A 20,382-nucleotide genomic window follows, 5' to 3' on the forward strand; every position below is an offset into this window, starting at 1 on the left:
AGGGGGAAGGGACAAATAACTGCTTGGCATATACCACTCACATAAATTTTAAAAAATAAAAAACAGACAAAAGGGAAAAAAAGAAAGATCAAAGTAAAGGCACATAAACATGTAAATTTTCTTAGAAGATCAAAATGTAAAACATGAACATACACCCCAGTTTTATCCATGGAATTTAAATAGGTAAAGTTGTAACATTTCCAGTTTCTGGCAAAGAAGTATTATGAACCTATGTGGTATATGTCATTTTCTTAAGAGGATAAATATTTCTTATCAACGAAGTTTGTTTTTTTAGTGGTTATTCTGTTTGCATAAATAAAACTGTATAAATAATTGTTATAATATTTACCATAAATGTTACAGAACTATTAAGAAGGATCATTTTAAATAAATCCTATATTTAGCACCTATTTTTTGATAACTCCTTGTTTCTAAGAACTTGCAAGCTTTTCTACTTCATTGACTCTGGCAGTTTGGAAAAAAGTTTTCTATAGTAATATAATTAAGTGTCTTTCCAGCACTGGGGGAAGTTCAATGATGTATTGAAACATTCATCCAGAGACCTGGTTTCTGGGCCCAGGTACATTTTGACAAATGAGAGTAGCTGGAAGGTTCTAATAATAGCTCCTATTGTGGAAATTACTTTGGAGTTTCCTTCTTATCTTATCTAAGCAATTTTTCAGTCTTTTCCAGATCTAAGAGTACATAACTCAAATATGCTAAAAATAAATACTTTTTAAATGGACTGCATGTTTTTCCGTGAAAAGGGGAAGGGCTATATGCAATATTTTGTACTAGAGCTTTAAATACAGTACAATATCAAGTACAATATTATCAAGATGTTTTGCTCCTGAAAAAAAAACAAAAAACCATGTTTCAGGGTGGCATTGCCCTGTAGAGGAGTTCATTGAAGTTGATGTTGTTAAGTGTTGTCGAGTAGGTTCCGACTCATAGCAACCCTGTATAGGGTTTCCAAGAAGCAGTGGGTGGGTTTGAACTGGCGACCTTGTGGTTCCCAGTCCAGGGCTGATCTTACAGTACCTCGCCAGGTCTTTGGGGTAGTCAACTTCATAAAAAAAAGTTCCAGCTATTCCCGATCATCCTCCAGGAACTTTCACTGGAATATAAACTGTTTTGAATGGGACTTGGTCCCGATTCAACTAGGAACCCAGCGAAATTTGTAACCCCCATTGGCTGTCCTGATGGTGAAGGCGTTGCCCTGGGGGAAGGCAAGGGTACGGATAGTGCTGTGGCTGCGGATGGGGGTACTGAAAGAGCCACCCTCTTCCAGCTCGCTTTGGCTCAGGTTCAGCGTGTTCAGGCTGCAGTCAGTACGAAGCCCCCGGAAAGCACCGTGCAAGTTCCCGGGCCTGCAGTCGGTGCTCGTGTGCTCTGGTTGCAGCCGGGGTCGCTTGGGGTCCTGGCTCTGCAGGGCTTCATCACAGCGCTCGGAAATCTCCCTCAGGATGGCATCCACTTCGGCGCAATCCTGCCCAGCAACACTGAACAGTTCCTCCAAGCTCCTTTTGGCCGTCGCCTTAAGCAGGAAGGGCTCGGCCTCCGCCCTGCACTCCCGGGACTGCGTGATCATAAGCTTCTGAGAAAGATGGGAAAGCAAAGCAACCGGGTGTGTTAGGAAGGCGGCTGAACACAAGGGCAGGCGCAGACTCGGCACCGCACCGTTTACGTGCCTGCAGGTGGCTCAGAGAACTCTGCAGTTTGCCCAGCTAGTCCTTATTTGCCCTCCACCTCCCGCCCCAACGGGTCCCAACACTGGCAGTGAGGTAGAGGATGCGCAGCAACGGTTCTGATGCCCCCTAGGGTCCCGCATGCCGGCGCCTCACTTACATCGAGTACAGAGGCCAGGTGCCGAGTCCGGTTAGCTAGTTCCTTCAACTGAACGTTCCGCTCTTTGAGCGAGGCAATCTCCTCCTGCTTCTGGGTTAGTGTCACATGCAGCTGCAGGGAAAGGAGACCCACACATTCACGAGTGTGCCACCGTGCTCAGTCTCATCTGCACATTCTGCAGGAACTGAGGGCCCAGGACATTTACACAGGTAATGATAATAAGCAGTTTACTTGGACTTTTTTTTTTTTTTACAAAGAATTTTGACAACATGTATATTAATTAATCCACGACTTGAGCAACAGGAAGACCTAAATTCTAATCTGACCTTACCACTATTGCCTTTCCTTGGATATGAAGTTCAGTCTTCCTAGATCTCTTTTCCTTATTTGTCAAATGGGTCTGATAAAAGCACCTACCTCCATAGGTGGTTGTATTAAATGAGAGAAGAAAGCAAACTGATAAGCACATAGAAATTTCTCAAAGCAAAATAAAATATCGGCAGCGTAGTGGTTACGAATCGGGCTGCGAACCTTAAGGTCAGCAGTTCGAAACTACCAGCCGCTCCGCGGGAGAAAGATGAGGCTTTCTACTCCCGTAAAGATTTACACCCTCGGAAACCCTGTACAGGGTCGCAACCGACTCGAAGGCACTTAACAACAACAACAATTAAAAATTCAGTGGGATAGGATTCGTATCTCCTGAGGAGGACCCACAATAGCAGTTACATCGACCATTAGCACTTTGTTGCCCAGGGTTACAACCCACCCCCACCCCCCACTTTCACCCATCCCTCCCAGGGTTACCTGGTTATTCTCTACGAGAGCATTCCCCAGTGCCCTCTGGTTCTGGTCAGCCACTTCTTTCCAGTACTGCTCCGGCGGGGGCACGTCTGGAGGGCGCAGTGGAGGTGACTGCAGGACCCCTGGATCTAGCTGCTGCGGCCGGGAGACGCAGGCTCCGAATGGTGACACATCACAGGGCGAGAAGGGATAGTCTCTGCCCGCCAAGGGGGGTGACATCAAAGAGGAGTCTGGGGGGAAAGTGTGAACTAGGCTTACAGCCTGGGATCTGTGCTCTGCCCCAGGGGTGAAATTCCATGAGCAGGGTTTATGGGGAGATTTTCTTTATTGTGTAGAGCACCCTACAGGCCCCAGGCCCTGCCTCTTATCCAGAACACACAATAGACACTCGACATTTGTCTGAGTTGATCTGAACTCAACTGATGCTTCCTAGGGCAAGCATGCCTAGGCTTGGAAGAGTCACACTGAGCCTTCGCCCCTGTTCCCCACCTCATCAGAGTATGGGCTCCCTCTCCTAGAATGCTGGATACAATCCGAGAATGCCTCAGATCCACCAGTCCATCTTCTCCATTAGATTTGAGGACAGGGTTCCTAACTATGAAAGCATCGGACTGTTTGAGCTGTTTGTTGCCTGCTGGGGAGTCTTTGACAGCTGGCTAGGGTACTACTTCACCGCCACGAAATCTACTTTGGGGATGTGGGACACCCCAACTGTTGTTTAACTGCATAGAAATGGAACTTGCCTGCAATGAGATCATCCACCGTGTCTCTGAAATCCTGCAGATCGGTGAAGTCTGGTTCTGCTTGCAAAGAATGGTTCTGAAATAAACCAGAGGTGTACAGCAGTTAACGTCGAGACTGACAGATGCAGAACTCGTCCCAAACCGACAGACGTCCTCCAGGGCTCAGCTGCAGGTCTACACACACTGGTGTACCTGCAAATCAAAGTTCCCCTCCAAACAGGGAGCTCAGCAGACCTGCACCGTCATGATAAGAGAGCTGCACGCACAGAGCCAGGGCAAGGACAGTGAGTTTCCAGTCCGTGGCTCCCACAGGGTGCTGAGACTTGTGTGAGACTCTGTCCCGTCTCCGTCTCTCCGAGCGCCGTGCAGTGGTCCGCGGGCACTGAAGCAGGGCCCCGTCCGGCTCGCAAGGCCCCGCGCCTCATTGGTCAGTCCCGAGTCAACCAGCTTGGCTGTGTGTTCCCCCGAGTATTCCTAAGAGCCTTCAGAACTTTAACCCAGACTTACCCCCAACAGGCTGAGGTGCCACCGCTATTAGAACCGAGAACAAAAAGTGAGAACAACTGTCTTTAGACCCAAAATAATATGAGGAATTCTCCAAGCAAGTAACTTAAAGCCTTGATTTCTGCTGAGGTTTCCGTTTCCGTGGAGGTACTCGCACAGACACACACACATCATCCCCCACCGTACTCCTATCCCAGCAACAAAGAAGAAGAAAGGTGTTTGAGTGGTCAAGGAAGCTATGCAAAGTGCTGTTGTTTAGCACCCAGCAAGGACGGCCTCTACTATTCTTTTCAATTTCTCACAAAGGTGGAATTGACTATTCCTACTGCCTGGACCATCCCCTGGGTTCCAGAAATGTGTTTGGGTTCCGGAGGAGGAGGAGGATATGTTAAGCGGATGATGATCTGTAACCTTTTTATTCCATTAATTCTGGGATATTTACAATTGACAAACCCTTTTACATAGACTCTCCCAGTTAATCCTTTCATCAACCATGGGAAGTTGACCGGGCTGGGAAGTGACTCCTCTATTTGGATGGAGAATCTGGAGCTCAGAGAAGTTGAACTGCCCAAAGTAGCCCAAGATTGGTGCCTATCTTAAACCTCTGTCCACCTCTTTGCCTCTGGCTTTCAAGAAGACAGCACTGGGAAGGGGAAAGGAGTGTTCCAAGTAGCAAGATGTGAGGATGCACTGGGTGCTCCCATCAGAAATATGTATTCTACTGACTGCAGTGACATTCACCTAATACCTATTCACTCTTTTGTGGTAATTAACACTCTTCTCCCAGTACCTCTTCTTTATTATTATTTCTGAGAAGAGGTACTTATTCTGACTCTAACTTCAAAGAGGCAAGCAAGTTTATCAGTTGTCCATGGGGAGGAGAGACTGAAGCACAGCACAGAGACCCCTAGTACTAGTTGGGAACTGGGGCTATAACAGGAAATGGTTTAGAGAGGGAGCGTTGAGGGCCTCACACAACTCATGAAGCAAAAATTCTGCCCTGGTTGAAAGAATCAGAAATGAGACTCATTCTCCATGGGCTACAGATCTTCCTCAAAAGGAGTTTGGAAAAACGCCTTACATAACAGGAGGAGGCAGGAGGCCAAACCAGGAACTTCTTGTTGTTAAGTGCCATTGAGTCACTTCTGACTCATAGTGACCCTGTATAGGGTTTCCAAAGAGCAGCTGGTGACCTTGAACCACCATCCTTGCAGTTCAAATGGACTTTTAAGTTCAGCACCATACCAAGGCTCCATATAAGGAAGTAGTATTCCCCTATGCTATCTCCTATCTTGACATATCCGGGTCCTCAAACACTTCTGGAGTGCTTCCTAGGGAAATATGACAAGAGTGTTCATGGTCAGGGGTTTCTCCAGGGAATATTCCTCTAAGAACCTCTTTCCCTCTCCACCAGTCTGGCTTCCCCAGAGAAAAATTTGGACCTTTTGGTCCATCTGCTGTGAACTCTGCTGACCTTGAAGTTTTGGATCCCACATCCCCAGTTAAGATAAAAATCCATCAAGTCTCTAACTACAGCAACTAAAACATAAAGCATGGTGTCAATTTTAAATCTGGTATACTTAAGCCACCATTCAGCAAGCGTCTGCTTGGTTTTGCTACATGTTGGGGTGAGGCAGGTGCTGGGCCTGGGATCAACTGAAGATGCTCAAACATTTCCTTATTTCAGCCTCCAGATCTAAGAAGAGCAACAAAATTGTCTCTGCAGGACACTGCATTCTCCCACCCCTTGTTTTAACAATCTTACAGCCACCTATCTTGATTCCCCAGAGCAAACTTGAAAGTTTGCTCCTTCCCCATTCTGAGCTCTAGGAGGTGGTCACATCTTTTGGAGAGTTCTGTACTGAACTTGTACCAGGAAGCTGGAGCAGTGGGCTGCTAAAACCTCCCATCCTGGGCACGCTATATCCCACGGATGAGACAGGTTTCTGACCCCTTCATTTCCCACCTCCACCCATACTAGTGCTGGGGGAGTTCCAAGGCGATACAAGAAAGAAAACAGGTTTTGGGGGGGAAAAATTAAAATGTGTTTGTGCTCTTTGCAGATTGTTGTAAGTGCATCAAGTCGGTCGGTTCCCACTCATAGAGACTGTAAATCGTTTCGGAAGCAGAAAGCCTCATATTTCTTCCACAGAGCAACTTGTGGGCTCAAACCGCGGACCTGTGGTTATTCTGAGGATAAGAGGACTTTAAAGTGCCCAGCTGCTGAGGAGTAGTCTCTACAGAGGAAGCGCATTTTCCATCAGGTTTCTTCCAGCGTCTTTTCTCCCAAATGCAAATTCGTTTCCTCTTTTCCAGTGTTGAGCAAGATGTTAACCACCGACCTCCACTCTCCTTCGATGTCCATAGAACGAAAATGGTTAGCGAATAGCGGGGAAGGAGGCCCTAGGGCGAGAGGTGTGGAGAGGAAGGGAGCTGGAAGAAAGATAGGTCAGCCATCAGATGCCCAGCACTGTAACTTTGTTCCCACCCGAAATCTCCTCTTTGCAGCGCCAGGGAATAGATGAGAAGGGGAAGAGTGACCCGTCCCACAGAGGAGCCCTCCAGGTAAACCCCTCTGACCAGAGTTAGTCAGAAGAACTCCTGAGAAGCAGCCGTCGTAACATACGAGGAAGAGGAAGGAGGGATGCCCGAGGAGCAGGTTCTTGCACGATGCCTTCTCCATCGACCGGCAGTGCCTGAACTCCCCGCAGGAGCCAAGCCATGAAGCAGACAAACCCACAGGTGCTGAATCCGATTTTGAGCTACGAGAGTCAGCCAGAGATACCTGCAAGGCGGCGGGATTACCACTAGGCGGCGCGTCGGGCCCGAGTAGCGAGGAGCAGTCGGCGAGGTCCTGCAGGTCTATGGTGGTGAGGGCTGCGCGGGGAGACCGGGAGACACGCGCCCAGCATACCCTGAGTCTTCCAGCCGTGCTAGTGCTGAGACCCCGACAGCGCCGGAGCCCGAGGGAGAGAAGCCCCTCCGAGCCGCGCTTGCCTCCCGACGCGGGAAACCCGAGGGGATGCGCTGCGGCCACGGGGCTCACCTGGGAGCGCAATGGGCACCGCGTCCGCAGGATCTTCGTACACTGACACCTGGCTGCCGCCGCTGCAGATAGGAAAGAACTTCCGCGGAGGGGCGAACTAGCGGGGCAGAGAAATAGTGAACGTGGGGTCAGCCCTAGGTCTGGCTTGCACAGACCTCGCCTACCGGGGTCCCAGCCCCACCTTCTTCTCCAATTTCCCCGGCTTCCCCGGGGGCCGACTAGGCAGTGCCGGCATCCTGTTGGGGCAGATGCTGTCGAAGGCCCGGCGACCCTCCGCACGGCCCCTGCACGCCTCCATCCTGCCTAGGGGCGCGCTTGGACCCGGGAGCCCTGGGCCGGGCAGAATGTGCAGGCTTGGAGGTGGCAAGCTCGTGGCCGGGGAGGAGCCATGGGGCAGCAGGAGGGCGGGGAGGAGCGCGCAGATCGCCGCGCGGGAGGGGCGGCTCGCGCCTGAGCGCCGGAGGTGGCGCCTTTAGCCCAGGACAATCTGCGTACAGGCGGAGGCGTTAAACCCAACCTGGCAACGCGACTTCCCCCGGGAGCCGCAAGCGCGGGGTCCCAGCCCGCGAGCGCCCTTTCGGTGAGAGTTGGCGCCGCCGCCTCAGACCGCGTCAAAGGGAAGGCGGGGAAGAAGGAATGGACGTGTCCCACCCGTCCCCAGCAGTGGGTACCGCCTTCACTCTTAACGGCAGCGGGGATGGAAAAGTTCACGATTTAAAAAAAGAGAAAAACTTTTTTATTGCGAATTGAGTGAAGGTTTATAGAGCAGACCGTCAGTTTTACATTTAACAAATCATACACTTTATTTCATCTCACAATTTTTATTTCCTCTTTCCATCCCATTTTCATAAACCGTGGGACGGCACTCGCCAAAGTTAAGATCCCAGCTTTTCCTCTGCACTGCAGAGTTGGCGATGATGTAGAGTTCTGACAGAGGTTTCCCAGGGCAGCCCCCGATACAGAAGCCTCTTCCCCTAAACGTGGCTGGTGAGAAACAGATACTCACTTGATCTCGCCGGCAGCAACGCCTGAACACAGTCTTTAAAGGGGTCACCTAAGAAAAAGTGGCATCCACAACCCCCCTCCAGTTTCTGAAAATTCCAAGTGAACAACTCCAAATCTCCTAAAGCCCTTCTCTCAACATCTCTCCCCTGGAGGCCTCAGCTGCTCATCCCAGTGTTTGCTCTGCCTTAGTCTCAGGGGCCCTTCCCAACCAAACTCAAGGCCTCTCCCAGGAAGTGGCATCCTTGAAGAGGGGACCGCTTTGTGTCCTGTTCCGTTGGGCACTTTGACCTTATTTACACATAGTAGTAATGAAAGATCCTCTTTTAAAGTGTTATGATCCTCTTTTATTTGCATGGATTATCTGGGTTAATAAGATTTCCCTCCCCCCTTCCCCCAAGGGAGTCCTGGTGTGGCGCTGTGGGTTAATGCGCTGGGCTATAAAGTCACTTCGAACAGCAAGGTCGGCGGTTCAAGCTCACCAGCTACTCCTCGAAAACCCTATACAAGGTCGTTATGGGTCGGAATCGACTCGACGTCATTTAACAACAACAACAACAGCGATGGGGAGTTCTGATGTGGCACTATAGGATAAGCACTGGACTGCTAACCACAAGGCCAGTAGTTCAAACCCACCAGTCAGTTGCTCCTCAAAAACCCTATACGGGGTCGCTCTGAGTCGGATCCTATTCAATGGCACTAGACAACAGTGATGGAGGATATCCCAAATGGTTACGTTAGAGTCAATTTAGAGACCTTCTGACTCATGTTATGGATGCAGGAAATGATGAAGTGAAGTTAGTCAGCTGGAATTAGTGTGGTATTACTAATGATGACGTTTTGGCTTTAGGATGGAAACCTGACTTCACCCATGACCAGATTCCTGAGCCCTAGTTCTTCAGGAAGAACAGCAATACTGACCTCAGTAGAGTTGCTGTGAAGACAAAGGAGATAGTTATGTGAAGTGACTGGTGCTTGAATTGAATATGTTAATGTTTTGCACTTCTAGTCACTAGGCAGTTCACTACTTACCTCCTTCCTTACCTAGCCCGTGTCCAGCCTGTGAAATGAGTGGGAGAGCTCTTGGCTGAGTTTTGGGGGGATTTTTACATATGCCGGCCACTACGAATTTTCCAGAACAGGCTAACTATTCAAATACTCATTGATGAATCTCTTGTTGTTGTTAAAATCCCACTTATAGCAACCCCTGTATAGGGTTTCTGAGCAACAGATGGTTAGTCTGAACTTCCAACCTTGTGATTCAAACCAACCTTGAAGTCCAGCGCATTAACCCGCAGGGCCACACCAGGACTCCACATATCCATACGTAATTATATAACCCTCTAATCTGGATGATTCTGAAACCACTTCACTCATAACAGCCTGAGTCCAGTGATAAAGTACTGATAAATGCTGATGAAGACAATTTCTCCCTGGTTTGCAGAAGGATCAGTCATCCTTTTCCAGCTCCCAGGCAGACTAAGGAACCCAGAGAGTTTTGATTTGGAACAAGCAATATGGTAAATATGATCTTTCTCCTACCAGTCAACATAATTGACCATTTTTCCTGTTTGTCTATTCCCACCTCAATTCCTATGCAGGGGAGGAGGGGTTCCTGGAGAATTTAGCATGACAATGTATCTAGAGAAGAGGTTTCTGAGGGGCCCAGAGAGGACACCCCAAGCTCTGAAGAACACTTGGAGGATGCATGTGGAGAAAAGTGAAAATTCTCTAAATTTGCTTTGAGTGTATTTGCTTTTTGTTTGTATTTGTTGCACACTTTGATTCATCCTAAATTCAGTTGGATATTGCTGTTTCTTTCTATTTTGTTGATTATATTGAATTTATTAGATTCGTTTTTTCCATATTTCTTGAAGGTCTGCTAAATGCTAGAACAGTACTTGGTGACTGTAATTGCATCTCAGTAAGGTTCTGCTATTATTCCTAGTTTACAGATGATGCTTAGGCATAGAGATGTCACTTGCTTAAGGTCACCCAGGATAGAGAAATCTCAAGCAAATGACTCCACTCACTAATTCTATTCCTTCACAATAATTTCTTTAAACTTCACAACAGCCCTTTTGTTCATTGTAAGGCTTAGAGAAGTGAAGAAATTTGCCAGAGATGCTACAGTAAAATCTGCAAAACGTAGAACTTGTATAAGGCAGAAACCTGTCAAAGAAGGAAAACTCAAATATTTTCCACTAAAATAAGCAATATAAAAATTATAAAACCACACCCTGTAAAGGGCAGAAAACTTGTGAGACCCAGAATAATAAGGCAGTCCCATCAAGTTCTGGCTCTCACAGGTGTCATTGTAGAGAACAGCAGATTCAGGACCCAGAATGAGGATTGGAGCCACAGAGCTCCAGCAAGCCTCTCTCCATTTGTGACTCCGTTTTCTCATTTTTAAAATACGTACTGTGATGTGACCGGAATCAAGGACCATTCTGGGATCTACAGATATGTTCTCCATGGGTGGTGGTTATGTGCCTTGGAGTTGGTTGCACTCACAGCAGCAACCCTGTACAGGGTTTCCGAGGCTGTAAATCTTTACAGGAGCAGAAAGCCTCGTCTTTCTCCCACGGAACAGCTGGTAGTTTCAAACTGCTGCCCTTGCAGTTCACAGCCCGAATCACAACCACTACGCTACCAGAGCTCCTTAAATGTTCTCTATTGTTGTTAAGTGCCGTTGAGTAGATTCCAACCCATAGCGACCCTGTATGGGGTTGGTGAACTTGAACCACCAACCTTGAAGTTCAAACAACTTTGCATCTGACGCATTAGCCCCCAGTGCCACACCAGGACTCCATGTTCTCTATAGTGCTTATTAAATTGACGATACTGGGTAGAACACTCTTAGGAACCTAGTCAGGAAGAGGGAAGTTCCCACTGAGAATTAATGGAAATCTGTAAGTGGGAAAATTTTAGGAGAATGGTTAAAGACAGAGCTCTGGACTTACTGCCTGCCTTCAGACCCTGCTTCCTCCACTGTTAGTCCCAATGTTCTTTTCTAGAAAATGGGATCATATTTGGCCTCATAGAATGTTAAGTGCCATCAAGTCAGCTCAGGCTCATAGCAACCCTGTGTAGGGTTTCCAAAGCTGTAAATCTTTGTGGGAGCAGAAAGCCTCATCTTTCTCCTGCAGAGCAACTCATGGGCTCGAGCTGCTAACTTGTGGTTAAAAGCCCAGTGTTTATCCTTAGGAGCCACCACACTCCCCATAGAATGATTGTGAGGATTGAAGTACTGCACATGGAATGACAGTACCTGGGACACAGTAATCACTCAGTGACAGCCATTATTACTATTATGCCATCCCTACTTTGGGCTCACATGCAGCAGTGTAAGAGATATGTTGAACCATATGATTGCAGGATGGCTGCGCTTCATTTGAAATGATCGTAACCAACCTTCATTTCCAACATCTGTGAGTTGTTACACAGGAATTCTCTGTATCTGAGTCTTGCTTCTTTCTCTAGCTCATTTGTAGTGCTTTGCTTCACTGTGCTACCCAGTGCCTCCCTCATCAGTCAAACCCTAGTCCTGGACCCTTCTGGATAAGTCCACTGCAGGGCCAGGCTCTATTCTGCCTGATGCCTACAATACCTTTGGGCCCCCCATGAATATTCAGTCTAACTCAAGGGTCTTGGGACACAGGCCTAAAAAGTGACTGTCACCACTGGAAGGCTTTGTTAAGGGTTTAACTGGACTTGGGACATCCTGGTAAAGATACCAACTAGTGTGAACCTCCATGTTGATGATAATCTTATTCACGTCTGACTTTCTCTCTCCTTCCCAGGGGACAGACACGCACCATAAAAACATTCAGACAAGCCACGAAAGACAAGATTTATTTGGGAAATGATCCGGTTCTCTCATGTGCTCTCAGCAAAATAAATAAAACAAGATGCTGCTATGGTACACTATTTACAACCTGCAGGAGGACCTGCTGACCAATCAGTAGCCCTCCACCCTCTCTGTAGACCAATACTGTATTCTTCCAAAGTAAGGGATGAAGTCCAGCAGTTGGGTCAGAAAAAGGGGTTCAAGGGACTGCTTTAATCAAGCTCGGGGCCAGGCTGCACTTCTCGCAAATCTGGAGAGGCAGCATGTGAGTCAAGGAGGCCTCGTTGATGGTCACCAGTAGCTGCAGCTTGCCCAGGCAGTCCTGCAGCGCCGCCTCTGGGTGCTCGCCGAGGAGCAGGTCCACCGGACTTGGGAGCCGAAGCATGCGGTCCGCCAGCGCCAAGCAGCAGATGGCCAGGAGGGAGGGGGAGTAGCTAGTGAAGGCATAGTCCGCTAGGCTCAGCTCCGCCATCCCCTGCGCCAGAGTTTGTGCCTCCAGGGCCTCTGAGACCTCCGCCTGCTCCGCCTCCACTCGCACGTGCGTATAATGCTCCAGAAAGAAGCTGATGGTGGGCGCGCCCAGGCTGAAGTGCAGCTTGTGCAGCACGATGCACTCGAGGTTGCAGAGCTGTTGCCTCGAGAAGGTGTTGCAGCACAATGCCAGTAGCTGCTTCACGCGTGGCGGATGTACCTCCACCTGCAACACCGAGCGCGTTCAGTGCTGTGGAGCCTCTTTCTGGACAAAAACAGCCCAGCCCCAAACCCAGAAGAAAAAAGGAATTGTCCAACCCCTTCCAACCAGATGGCCCGGGGCTCCGCCTCTCTAAACTGTGATCACCTGGGGCATTCTTTCAGCGCAATTTAACTAATAGGCTAAAACGGGCTTCTGAAAGTTTGAAGTTTTTTGCGAGGAGAAGAAACCAGAATAGCAGTGTTACAAAGGGCTGTTTGAACATGAATACTCTGAAGGCAGTGTAAAAGGATTCTTAGTTGTGGGAGAAGTGTGAAGTTAAGGCTGGGGGATGCGTAAATTTGCAAATGTCTGCCAAAATGTATTCAGGGAACCCAAACACTGCGTGGAGAGGTTAGCAGCTACAAAATTAATGATTAGGAGTTTGGCTGCTCCCGGGCGTCCCATGGAGGTACCTGTTTGCAAGCGATGAGTAAGGAAGTGACTCCAAGTAGCTGGAAGCAGTCTGCAGCCACCGGTGTGGTGATGAGGAAGCGGTCCAGAATGTTCACAGTCAAGCATAGCGACTCAAAGGAGAGACCAAATTGGCGGTGCACAGGGATCAGCCAGCTTAGCAGTTTACAGCGGGATTCGGCGGTCACCTGCCGGAGGGAGTAGGGAGGCGCTCTGAGTTTTAGGGGGAAGAGGAAGGCGCGCTGCAGAAAGACAGAACAGAGCAGACCCAGTTTCCTGGGAAGAGCGCAGGGAAAAAACTAAAGGCACTGGAAACACACGGGCAGCGCTGCAGCCTAAAGAGCGTTTTGGGCGGAGCGGGTGGTGGTGCAACGCCTGGCGCTGTGGGGAGCGCATCAGACGCATTACCTCCAGTAATCCTTTCAGCAACTCAATGGGGATCCATTTTGCAGATGAAGAAACAGGCTCAGGGTTGTTTTTAACTTCCCTGAATCCGAGCTCGAGTTTAGAAACTGTTGACTCCTCTGCATCTACCTTGCCCTCAACTAACCAACTTGGAGACTTCGAGCAGGGCACTTTAAGTCATCTAGGTCCCACTTAACTTCATCTGTAAAATGAGGCCGTTGACTCGCCCCACAACGCCTTTTCCGGGTCGGACTAGGGGGTTGGGAACTGTGCTGGCGCCAGCAGGCACACAGCGGGCTGGGAGGACGCGGCGGAGAGCAGACAAGGCAGAAAAGGACAGAGTCGCGGAAAGGAAGAGCGGCGACGGGGAGCGGGCTCGACCAGCGCCTCACTTGTGGCTGCTGCGCCAGCGACTCCCGCGGATGGAAGTGGCTCTCCCGCGCCTTGTGGAAGGCGTAGCAGCTCTGGCCATAGTCGCGGAAGGTCTGTAGGTCTAGCTGTGCCCATGGCCGGGCAGGGCCGGGCAGGAGGCCGCAGTCCCGCGCCGCAGACGCCGCGGGGCTGTCTACGCCATCCGAGCCAGAACTAGGGGACTCGAACAAGTCGCAAACGCCAGAGTCTCCAAGAAGCGGGAGCGAGTTCAGGGGCTGAAGCGGTTCCTTCCTTCGGAGGCGCAGACGCCTGCTCTTCTTCACCGGGGCGCGGAGGTTCTGGTCGTTGTCCCGCCTCCTGGCCCGGGCGGCGGGACTCGTGGGGCAGGAGGTCACCATGATGCAGTCGGTGGCCGCCCGACTGGCCCCAACGCCCGGGTTGCGGCAGGCTGAATGCTCCAGAGTGCGTAAAAGGCCGGATCTGACCGCTGCCGAAGGCCTAAGTACCAGCCTGCCCCCTTCCCTCCACCACACCCCCAGCCTCTCACTGGCTGAGAGCAGAGCGGCACGAGAACCGCGCTTTCCCGGCTAAAGAACCGCTCTTCAGCAAGCTGCTGGCAGCTTGTCGCCTCCGCCGCCCGCAAGGAGGAGGAGGTACCCCAGCTCGCGCCGCACCGCTGCCTTACGCGCGTCCATGTTACCTAGGCAACGGGAGCAGAGGTCGCAGCGAGAGCCAGCGCGCGGGTCCTCGGAAGAAGCGCCGTAACTGTGCCACTAGGTGGGCTGGGACCCAGCTGCGGGACTCGACCGTACCCAGGAAAGAGATTCTCCCAGGGGGCATCTGTCTCTCAGTCCTTGGCCATATGGTCTTGACTACTGCGAGCATCTTCCATGCCGGCTCTAAGCCAGATCGGTAACATTGTAAAGGCTCTCTTCTGAGCTTCAAACTAAGGCGCCCGCTTAAATTCTGCTGTCATAGGAAAAGTTATCTCAGTGACCCATGGCGAATTGATTCCGACTCACAGCGACCCTGTATAAAGTTTCTGAAGAGTAGCTGGTGGGTTTGAACCACCGATCTTGCAGTTTGCAGCACAGTGCTTGTCCTACAGCGCCACTCCCGGACCCCAGTGACTCATACAGGATATAAATTATATTCCTAATTCAAGTGAATTTATGATTTTTGTTTCAGTCAGTTGCTGAGTAATCAGTATTCCTCTTTTCCACCGATTTTGGCGGCAGAGCTTCGGCAGGATCCTCTGTGCTTTTGAGTATCTAGAAGGTAGTCCAGCCAGCCAAGCATGGGTGCTCAAAGCAAAACAGAAAACCGTCCAACAAATCCCCAAATAAGCCTGCCCTCCTTTTAATAGGTAAGGGCGCAAGGTCAGCAGTTCGAAACTACCAGCTGCTCCGAGGGGAGAAAGAAGGCTTTATGCTCTGGTAAAGATTTACAGTCTCGGAAAGCCTATGCAGGCTCGCTATGAGTCGGAACCGACTCCATGGCATATCACCACCTGTAACAGGTACTTGAGGCTGCAGAGGTTGAAGGTTCTAATTGCTCACAGCCTGTTTTGTGTTAGGTTATTGGCTTTTAACTGGCTGCCCCTGGTTGCCCAATCTACCTTCCTTGTTTCTTGCTTGGGGTCTCCGGTTTCTGGTTTCTGTCATTCTCATCTCATTTCAGGAGAAAGATGACAAATGTATGTATGTAATCAAAGTGCACTCAGAAATTTAGTTGGGGGTGGGAGTGGAGTGGAAACTTAGTGGAGTCTGGTTAGACATGCTGGGGAAAGAAACCCAATGACTTCAGGTTTTGGTCCCTGTTACTCTTATTTTCCTTGTAGGACTTTAGCAAAGTTTTTAGTGTCATGTAGCATGGGGAAAACCTTTCCAGATGGTTCTTACCTAGACATGTGACTCTTATGTATAAAAGGTGCTGGGCCGACTACTTCTTGAGCTATTGGAGAGACATTGTAGGAGGGGTAATTGGTTAAATTATTTAATGGTTTAAATCTGTAGAGAGGAGGCTGGGTCAGATATCAGACTTCTTTCTGGAGAAGCTTTCTGGATGTCCAGGAAGAACCCAAATATTCTAATTTTTCATATTGGCTGAGATGGCTGTGTGAAACAATGCTAAGAATTTGAAACGGAGGTCAGATTGCTGTTTCTTTTTATTTTTTACCTTGGGCAAGCCACTTACCTTGCCTGTCTCCTTTTCCTCGTCTGTCAAATCTAGGTACTGTTGATAACTTGTCTTGAAGATCAAGTAAAATAGATATGAAAATTCTGTCCCTTTGCATGTAAAATATCAGGGTTACCTTCAAACTATCATTGGGAAGTCAGCAATACTGTCACACTAGAGATGTTCTGAAAAAAAGCATCACTCCATCCACCTCTAATCTTGGCTTTGTTTTCTTGAGGAGTTGGCCTGTAGCTCGAGTCAACTCCCAACAGCTGGTGCCTGAGTTTTGGCCTGATGGATGATTCCTTGGTACCTGTGGACTGCTTGCCATGACCGGAACAGTACTGATGGTGCAGTGGATAACTGCTAACCCAGAAGTCAGCAGTTTGACTCCATAGGTCACATCACAGGAGAAGGATGAGACAGTTCGCTTCTGTAACGATTTCACCTTCAAAGCCCTATGGCTTTTGTGGCAAAAGGAGGGGAGTAATTGACTATGCAGTCCAAGAGCGGAGGTCCCTGGAACCATCAAGGAAGAAGAGCAGAGTGTGAGACCCTACCCAGACAGGCAGTGATGCTGGAGATGGAGGCAGAGATGATGACATGGAGAGAGGGAGAGGGGCTGTGTGCTGACGACTGAGGGGCAGGCTTGCAGGGTATACCCTTTGGTTGGTTGATGATACATGGAGGGGATTGTAAACATGGCAATTAAATGATATATGATAGGATGAATGTAAATGTAAAGCTAATGTTCTTCCATGTAAACTATCACATAAGTCACAATAAAACATGAAAAAAAAAAAAAAAAACCTATGGGGTGGTGCCAATCCACATGTGGTGCAGGCAAGTACCCTGAAAATAAACACCCGCTACTTTGTGAGCCTTCCCAAGGTCTGCGTCTGAATCTCTGCCGCTGTGGACCAGCTCAGACACTGAAGAAGACCTAACTGCAGCCATGAACAGCAAGCAATAAATGCTTCAAGTGTGGACGATCTGGTCCCCAGACCCAGGAATGCTCTACCAGAGGAGGCCATGGATTTGGAATGAGAAGCTATGGCAAAGGCAGTTTCCAGTTTGTTTCCTCGTCCCTTCCAGACATCTGTTATCGCTGTGATGAGTCTGGTCATCTTGCCAAGGAGTGTGATCTCCAGGAGAATGAAGCCTGCTCTCACTGCCATAGAGGTGGTCACATTGCCAAGGACTGCAAGGAGCCCAAGAGAGAGCAAGAGCAGTGTTGCTACAACTGTGGCAAACCAGGCCATCTGGCTCATGACAGTGGCCACGCTGATGAGCAGGAATGTTATTCTTGCAGAGAATTTGGACATATTCAAACAGACTGCACCAAAGTCAAGTGTTATAGGTGTGGTAAAATTGGTCACGTAGCCATCAACAGCAGCAAGACAAGTGAAGCCAACTGCTACCGCTGTGGCGAATCAGAGCACCTTGCACAGGAATGCACAACTGAGGCTACAACTTAATTACTTTCCTTTGTCACTCCTCCTTTTTCTGATTGATGATTGTATTCTTTTCTCTGAATACTCTTCACTGGCCAAAGGTTGGCAGATAGAGGCTACGCCCAGGACAGTGAGCTTTACTTGCCATGCAAAAGGAAGAAAGGAGGGGTGGGGGGATTGATTTTCTGCATTTAACTACAAAAAAAGTTTGTTTCGTTTGGTAGAGGTGTTATGTATCATGCTTTGTTAAAGAACCCATGTTCCGTGCCACTGGAGAGTAAGGGATTAATGAATGGGCAGAGTCAGACTATTAAGCCCATTCTGGGTTTCATGAAATGTTCCTTATGTAGCAGGTGGATGGCTGTAAGTAACTTTAATTTTAGCATAATGATGGCTTTGGATTGTCTGACCTCAGTAGCTATTAAATAACACCAGGTAATATCTGTCTCAGGCCCTATATAGAAGATACAGTTGAGTGGGAGTAAACAAAGACAAACATGTGTATTATTGACTATGAAAGAGAAATACCAGGATAAAAGTCTAAAATGGAACAGCTTCATCACAGAATTGATGCTGGGTATACACATGGTGATGGGCAGAGGTTTAGAACTCACTTGTTTTTTTTCAAAGACTAAATCTAAAACTCAGAGTAAACATCAATGCTCAGAGTTAGCATATTTTGGAGCTGTTCAAGAATTGCAAAGAAACACATTTTCACAGAAGTCAAGATGCTATTTTTATATATCATATCATTTAGACAACTGTGTTTCATTTGCTGCAATCAGTTTCTAAAAGTCAGATGGAAAAAGCCACTGAAGTCTTAGAAAATAGAAATGTAATTTTTAAACTCTTGAAGAAAGCTGGAGGAGGAAGGGGAGTTTAACTAAAGTTCATTTGTTTCAGATTTTCATTAATGTATATAATACAAAATGCCCTCTTACACGGGAATGTGGAGGACTGGGAAAAAAACAACCTATGGGGCAGTTCTACTCTGTCCTTTGTGGCTGCTATGAGTTAGAATTGTCTTCATGGCCACAGGTTTGGTTTGGAGGTGGTTTGCCATACCAGTTACTGGGTATAAACAATGAGTAAGAGACGTGGGGGCATACCCTCACAGAGCTAACACTCTAATTGTCATTGTTAAGTACTGGCAAATTGCAACCCTCTAATCGCTCATATGCAAATTCAAGCTGAAGCTGAAGAAAATGAACACAAGTCCACAAAGCCAAAATATGACCTTGAATGTATCCCACCTGAATTTAGAGACCATCTGAAGAACAGATTTGATCATTTAAATTGAGTCTATGGGACTGTAATGTGGGGATTTGTTATTTTTGTCATCTTGCTAGCTTTAAAAGGAGTCATGGCAGAAACAGGAATAGACAATCAATCCCAGAGCCATCAAGAAACAAGAGCCATGAGTGTGAGATACCTGTGAAGAAAAGCTGAGTTGGGGGCAGCAGAGGCAGATCAGCAAGCTTCCCTGTCCACGGACCAAGTGAAGCTGAGTGCCTTCAGGCAGGAGACTGGCTTGCAGGATTTGGTGCCCTGTGGGCATTAGCAGCAGTGTAAACAAGCTTATAACACTAGTCTGAGCACAGCAGAGGCCTAGGGGCCACGTGGTTGAGAGGCCAAGAATGAGAATGAGGCATGCCTGTACTACAGTATGCCTGAGAAGAGGCATCCTTGATTAGAGAACTGCCACATCCTAAGTTGTTTCTGATCCTATATTGTGGCCCGTTCACGTCCCTAATAAAGCCCATAATTGTGAATATTGTCTGTGAGTTCTGTGGGGGTCTTTGCAAGGGATTACCAAATCCAGCAAAGAGGCAGAGTGCTAGGGGAGAAGGGGAGATGGATGGTGTCAGAGGAAGGGAAAGAAGGTGGACAATGATGTCAGGATGTCTAATGTCTGTCTCATAGGACTCAGCCTAGGACTGCTGAGTCTCCTTCTCCCCTCCTTTTTTTTTAAATACAAGGAAACGTTCATTTTAATTTTCATCAAGAAATTTGCTGTGGTTTTTTATGCTTTTAGTTCTCTTTTTTTTTCTCCTTCGCTTTATTTCACTCTAGCTGCTCAGTGACTGCAGCCACTGGGTTCCTGGTATTAAAAAGATGCCAACAAAGGTAGGTGTGTCTCACCCAGGGGCCTGGCCCATTCCGAATATCCCCCCAAAATCCTCCTTCCCTCTTGTGAAGTCCACTTTTGTTCCCCTCATGCATAGGAAGATTAGGAAAAGCTTCACTGAGCAAAACAAAGACCTGAAGGAGTTGAGGGAGTGAATCACACATGTATCTGGGGACAGCATTCCAGCAAAGGGAACAGCGAGTACAAAGGGTCTGAGACAGGCACATGCCAGGAAGAGTGTAAGGGGGAAAGTAGTAGCAGATGAAGACAATTTCTGCCTAGATTTTGTCGTTCCTTCTAGGAAGCCTTTGTAAATCTTCTGCCTTTTACTCAGAAAGGAGACATCATTGGAGGACTTGATGGAAGGTGTTGACATTTAAGTTTTACAATTTAGAACTCTTGTCCAATATGGTAGCCACTAGAAGCCCTGGTATAGTGCTGTAGGATAAGCACTGGATTGCTAATCACAAGGTCAGTGGTTCAAATCCACCAGTCGGAACCAACTTTGTTGTTAAGTGCCTTCGAGTCGGAGCCGACCCATAGCGACCCTGTACAGGGTTTCCGAGGGTATAAATCCTTACGGGAGTAGAGAGCCTCATCTTTCTCCCGCAGAGCGGCTGGTAGTTTCGAACCACTGACCTTAAGGTTTGCAGCCCGATTCGTAACCACTACGCTACCAGAGCTCCTTAGCAGCCAACTGTACCAAAACCCCACTGCTGTTGAGTCTTTTCTGACTCATAGTAACCCAGGAGACCTGCTCTTTAGGGATTCCAAGGCTCTTGGTTTTCTTTGCAGAAGCAGGCTGTTTTCTCTTTCTCCCATGGAGAAAAAAAGTCAGCAGTGGATTTGACCCACTGACCTTTTGCACTGGACTATACTTTGTTAGCCAAGTATAGTGGGTCAAAAG

General features: G+C 48.3%; 3 protein-coding genes across 3 annotated transcripts; 1 reads left to right on the plus strand and 2 right to left on the minus strand.

The window, feature by feature from the left end:
• Window positions 1-1,156: 1,156 nt before the first annotated feature.
• On the minus strand, window positions 1,157-7,240 carry MCIDAS (multiciliate differentiation and DNA synthesis associated cell cycle protein). The gene is made up of 7 exons (XM_006874637.1): window positions 7,124-7,240; window positions 6,943-7,039; window positions 6,682-6,773; window positions 3,393-3,468; window positions 2,653-2,879; window positions 1,849-1,959; window positions 1,157-1,597 (listed from the first exon to the last, which is right to left on the minus strand). The coding sequence occupies exons 1-7, from the start codon at window positions 7,238-7,240 to the stop codon at window positions 1,157-1,159; spliced, it is 1,161 nt and encodes a 386-aa protein (XP_006874699.1).
• A 4,753-nt stretch (window positions 7,241-11,993) lies between these two features.
• On the minus strand, window positions 11,994-14,113 carry CCNO (cyclin O). The gene is made up of 3 exons (XM_006874663.1): window positions 13,736-14,113; window positions 12,941-13,126; window positions 11,994-12,491 (listed from the first exon to the last, which is right to left on the minus strand). Exons 1-3 carry the CDS (start codon window positions 14,111-14,113, stop codon window positions 11,994-11,996), a joined length of 1,062 nt encoding a protein of 353 aa, XP_006874725.1.
• Window positions 14,112-17,371, plus strand: LOC102834779 (cellular nucleic acid-binding protein-like). Its single transcript, XM_006874664.1, has 4 exons — window positions 14,112-14,181; window positions 14,255-14,627; window positions 16,861-16,955; window positions 16,989-17,371. Exons 1-4 carry the CDS (start codon window positions 14,112-14,114, stop codon window positions 17,369-17,371), a joined length of 921 nt encoding a protein of 306 aa, XP_006874726.1.
• Window positions 17,372-20,382: the final 3,011 nt, after the last annotated feature.

Source organism: Chrysochloris asiatica, unplaced genomic scaffold (genome assembly GCF_000296735.1).
Source record: "Chrysochloris asiatica unplaced genomic scaffold, ChrAsi1.0 scaffold00291, whole genome shotgun sequence".
NCBI lineage: Eukaryota > Metazoa > Chordata > Mammalia > Afrosoricida > Chrysochloridae > Chrysochloris > Chrysochloris asiatica.